Source organism: Cibotium barometz, chromosome 32 (genome assembly GCF_041138505.1).
Source record: "Cibotium barometz isolate CiBa-2024 chromosome 32, ASM4113850v1, whole genome shotgun sequence".
NCBI lineage: Eukaryota > Viridiplantae > Streptophyta > Polypodiopsida > Cyatheales > Cibotiaceae > Cibotium > Cibotium barometz.
The window spans coordinates 24,538,506-24,543,916 of NC_141077.1; the positions used below are offsets into that span (position 1 = coordinate 24,538,506).

Here is a 5,411-nt window from a genome sequence, read left to right on the forward strand (position 1 = left end):
ACACACACTGAGAGAGAGAGAGAGAGAGAGAGAGAGAGAGCATTGGATAAAAAGGGGTGAACTAGTTTTTCACTATTTTTTTGAGCTTTTATCTAAGCAAATATTAGAATATTGTACCCTCTCTTTTTAGTCCTGTCTTTTCCAATGGCAAGCCATTAAAAACATCAAATCCCCTGCAAACAAGCATGCCAATAAGGCATGTCAAAGTACCTAAAAGAATCAACAGAAATGGATTAATTTTTTGGAAGTATCAATTTTGCATCTCTTCCCAAGCATCCAAGGAAATTTTTTGCATTGGTATAACTCACGTACAGTCATAACCAGTCAAAAGAATGGCAGTGGAACAATGCCCTCGTGCTGAGGGAAAAATGCCACCTCATTTTTTGAAACAAAAAATACCTTTTTTTTAATCTCAAGTAGTTTTGGCTGGGAACAAAGGCTTAGATGCACATCATTCACTAAGGAGAAGATGTGATATACATAGTGATGTGCACAATAATGTTGTGCCTGCTTCCCTGAATTCTCGCCTATTTGCAATGCTAAAAACACAGCAATTCGCAGCTAATTGATTAAGAATGGCGACTTCCAAGGCAATGGTTGGCTTAAGGCTACACATGACAAACGTGCACATGCTCCCACTAGCACATCTTTGTAAGCTGGGATGATGGTGGCTCTGACCTAGAGTTGGTCCAACCCCTAAACGGAGCTTCTCTCCAACCCTTAGTGCTTAAGATCTCCTTAAGAGCCCACCACAAAAATGGGGAAGCGACAAAAGAATACAACCCAATGGCCAGTGCCCTAACGATACCATTGCTGTAAATGGGCGCGGCCAACACTACTAGAGCTCCCACTATCCCCAGCCATGGTATCAAAACAGGCAAAACAGGCAAATTTCCCATGGTTATCATCACAAACAGAAAGGAGATTGCTCCTAAGAGCCCCACAGACCAACCCATCAAAGGATGCACAGTTTTTGGTATCAGTACTGCTGGTAAAACAAAGGACCCCACCAACCCTGCCATTGCCATGGACCTCATGATGCACACAAACAGAAGCGAGCCTTCAGCACAGCTGCCCCTGCCTGCACACAGCTTCCCAGCTTGGGACTTTTCGGTTTGCTGCTGCCACAACCCTTTCCTGACAAACAGTGCCGTGATCATAGTACCTACATAAAATAGCGCTTCTGACACCACGATGGGAAACTCAGTAGCATATCTGTCAGCACCAAAAAGGAAAGAAATGTGTAAATTATGATGAGAATATTTGGGAGCACAAAGCTGGTATGGGCAGGGAGTTGGGGTGGGTAAGATTGCCCGACCACGCAGGTTCCATGGCCCCCACTGACTGCCAGACCAGTTTGTAACCATCCTGAGTACCATCATATAAATCATCTAACAATACTCACAGAAACAAGAAAAAAACACTAGAGTGGAAACATTCACAGCTTCCTGCTATACAGACCCAATAGTTGATCTGCGTTGCTCATGCCACTGCAGTCCCAATGGCAAAACCGGCCATGACCACCAGTACCATGGCTTCAACCAGGGCATGCTTGGGAAAGTGATCACGCTGTTGGGTCCACATGGGATATTCCATCGAAGCTTCAAATCTAGAAATTAAAAGCAGCAAAACAATACTCTCAAACCAGAACAAAATGATCACAAACATCAAAAGACCATTCCTTCTTGAACAAGGGACAACTCACAGAAATAGGATGCATCCATTTGATAACCAAGAGGCAGGCGGTAGTATCCGTCAAGTTTGGATCCGTTGGCAGGCGGCAGAAACAGAGGCCTCTCCAATAAATCATCAAAACAAGCCATTAAGTAACCTTGGTCAGCACCATCTTTGTTCTCCTTGGTATTTAGCCCAGCCACCAAACTTTTAAAAGTAGCTTCAGATGGCTGCAAATCCCAGCAAAAGGCCCAATTAGTCAAATAAATGAGAAAACCATGTTGCCTAACCTTTCTAAGAAAATTGTATCATAAAAATAACATTGTTGTAGGCAAACCTCCAATACAAAGAGACCAGTGTGGAAGATGCAAGGGTTGATAAAGACTGCACAAAACTGCCCACATTGAAAGAGCTCATCTGTGTTGCGCAGAAAGATGTTGTCAGCATCAAGCATCACAACTCTCTCGTAGCCAACCAGGCTCCATGCATAGAGCTTGTTGAGCGTTAAGAGAAACCGTGGGTCAAAATCATCTTGCCCTCTATAAGGGTTGGGAATATCATCCACAGACACCACCTTCACCTTCTCCCTCTCCCTGCACAAAAAGAAATTTTCAACGAGGTAAGGCAAGATTTTCAAAGCCTGTAACCTTGTGGCTGGATGCTGAGCCTATCGCCGCTCCCCATGCGATAAGAGTCTAAGACTGATGTGCACTTTGGTGGTCAGGTTGCATAGTTACCCAGCTAAGAGTCAGGCATCTAAGTGTGATGATGGGGTGCAGGTGCAGGTGCATGCGCAGGCATTGCGCCCACACCCTAGAAAACCCCATAAGAGTAGCAGCCTGATGGTAGCTTCAAAATGAAAGCTTTGAATTTGAAGCCACATGAAAAAACTTAGTTTCAAATTCTTACTTTCAAGTCAATAATTGAACAGTTAGCTGCCTGTGCAGGCTAAGTTGTGTGCTGACCATAAACAGCCATGGAATTAAAAAAAAAATGAATCTGTTTGATGAAAATACATGCTTCAATCAGCATGCAGATACAAGATGCGGTTCATTGTGCCGCCAATAAGAATTGTGCAAACCTCTTAGGAAAGGTGGACAATTGCAAAGGGAAGAGGCGGGGGTTACTTAAAATTCACAACTAGAGAGAGAGAGAGAGAGAGAGAGGTTATGGTTACTTACAGAGTTTGAACCCATAAACGAGGAACGTCCCGCGATGCAATCACCACAAGATCTGCATCTACAGTGAGGTGGAGCAGGGACTGCATCATGACGCGGGCTGCGATGTAGAACTCATAGTCACGAGGGGTACCCATGTACAGCATTGTGACATAAGCATGCTTCTTCTTAGCATGTCCACCATCATGTCCGGTTACTGTAGAAGGTGAGAAGGAAGAAGGGCTGGCCTCCACTACAGCCATAGCCATAGCCATAGTGGCTATGGCTATGAGAGATAAGAGAGAGGGCAGATAAACGCATCTACTTCTTCTTTTGCACAGCCCATGGGAGTGCATGCTAGAGAGCGCTGTTTCTTCAGTTGGGAAAGAAAAGAGACTCTCTCTCTCTCTCTCTCTGTGCCTGTGCCTGTGTAGAAATATCTCTCTACCTATGTATCTACCTGCTTTGCAAGCAAGCTTTAGGGTCTATCGCACAACATCAAGCTGCTTTTAAGTGGGGAGACGGGATCTTCGATGACAATTAAAAGAGTGCGATTTGCGATTAGTGGGAAATTAGTTCACTAATCGCTCTGAAACCGAATCTTTTTCCTATCGGTCCGTAGGCTTGGTACGTGCAAAGCGCGTCCAGGACAACGGCTTTTTACTCTTTGCTTTATTTTTTTGCAGTTTTGACGTATTTAATAATATTAGCTGGTGCAAGTATGAATATCTGTTTTTGAAAGCAAGCTATTGGAATTTGGGTCTGTCGCACAAGATCAAGATTCAAGCGTTTGGGGTTGCACGTGTGTGTTGTGTGTTGTTCTGATCGATGACATAGAAGGTGGGTGATGATTAGTGGAGGGCACGTGTGGTGGGCGGCGATTAGTACACTAATCCAAGTCCTCCTCCGCTCCGGATTGGGTCCACGGTCGTAGTACGTGCAATTTGCAGAGCGCGTTTTTCTTTCTTGACTCGTTTAATTATACTAAATTAGATTAAATGGTGCAAGGGCCCAGTCCTACACGCATATTAGTTATCGCCTACCTGGCCCAGATTCACCTACACTACATCAACCTTGCATCCATAGCCCCTTTTTGACCAACTCGTCGCACCCGTTTTTTAGCATTTTGGTCGTACATGCTTGCAAAAAATTTAAAATGCTCGTTTAAATTACACTAAAATACCATTAAAAAAATTGCTATATTTCATCCAACCCGTGAATTTTGAAGGGCAATGGTGCCTGTCAAAAAAACAAGCATGCTTGCATCAATCCCTCTCAAATTTTTCAAATGGCCTTTTTTCTCATATTTTTATCCGAATCTATAAACTATTGCCTTCTCTTGGCAACCTGAAAAGGACCTTCAAAAAATTTGTGCAAACCCCAAGCGCTTTCATAGTTTTCATGCATGATGTGCTATGAACTATTGCCTTCTCTTGGTAACTTGAAAAGGATCTACAAAATTTTGTGCAAACCCCAAGGGCTTTCATGCATGTTGTGCGCCTGCATGAGCATATCTATACACATGTATTTACTAGTGTCCCACTATGATGGAGAGAGGACACATCTCTATGGACTTGAAAATTCTAAGATTTCCATAGAGGTGCCCAAAATAGTAGCTATGCCTAATCTTTGTGGTGCATTTGCACATTGTTGTGTTATTTGTTTAATCTTTGTGGTGCATTTGCACATTGTTATGTTATTTGTTTGGCACTACGAAGCTACACTCGTGCACATTAATTTGTTGGACACTTTGGCAAAGCTCAAGTTTCAAAATATCTAGTAGACTAATATATATGCGGAAGAGAAGAAGGCAAATCATAACTTCCCTTTTACACTCATTACTAAACATGATGTTTGTGTGTGATTTCATGCTCTTGCTAAATGTCGCATTAGTAAAAGTAGCCACAAAAAATATCTATTATGATATGTATTTTCTATACTTAAACAAGGCATTGCACCAACTTGGCACAAAGCCAATAAGTAATGCAATAAATAGTGCCCCAGTCATCTCTTTCTCCACCCATTAAGAAAGTGATGGATTATCGCGCATCAATTAATTGCCTCCTCATCCATTGTAATGGATAATGAGAGTACAAAAATAGATGCTGAAGAGTCTCATCCATTGCATCTTGACTTATTCAACAATAATCATTAACAATGTTTGATGAATCTTACAAAGTTTATATATAATAACATAATATTTGTATTTAAACTTCACATTTATAGAAAGATATGCCATAATCCTCGATAAAAGCTAGGAGGTTTAATATGTGTACTATTGCAATGGATTACGCTTAGTTTATTTTTTGGCAATTAATAATTCTTTTAAACCTCATCCTTTTTTCTTTTCAAATTTTACTCGATGGTTGAGATAAGTGCAAACATCTCCATGAATGCATCAATTTGCAATGGGAATGGTACCATGTTGATGTGCCTATGGGACTCAAAAACTTACATATAAAGGCATGTTCATGGAGACCCAAAGAAAAATAAATAATTATTTGCATGCCACTATTCTCATATGTTATGCATGCTTAAGCCTCGTGAAAACATTTACTTGACACATTCTTTATCTCGGAA

The 5,411-nt window shown here is 41.7% G+C and overlaps 1 protein-coding gene across 1 annotated transcript; it reads right to left on the reverse strand.

Annotated features, from left to right (window-relative positions):
* Positions 1 to 216: 216 nt before the first annotated feature.
* LOC147620000 (putative glucuronosyltransferase PGSIP8) lies at positions 217 to 3,637 on the reverse strand. Its single transcript, XM_086772123.1, has 5 exons — positions 2,856 to 3,637; positions 2,012 to 2,267; positions 1,706 to 1,904; positions 1,462 to 1,609; positions 217 to 1,215 (listed from the first exon to the last, which is right to left on the reverse strand). Exons 1-5 carry the CDS (start codon positions 3,185 to 3,187, stop codon positions 639 to 641), a joined length of 1,512 nt encoding a protein of 503 aa, XP_086628249.1. The 5' UTR covers positions 3,188 to 3,637; the 3' UTR covers positions 217 to 638.
* Positions 3,638 to 5,411: the final 1,774 nt, after the last annotated feature.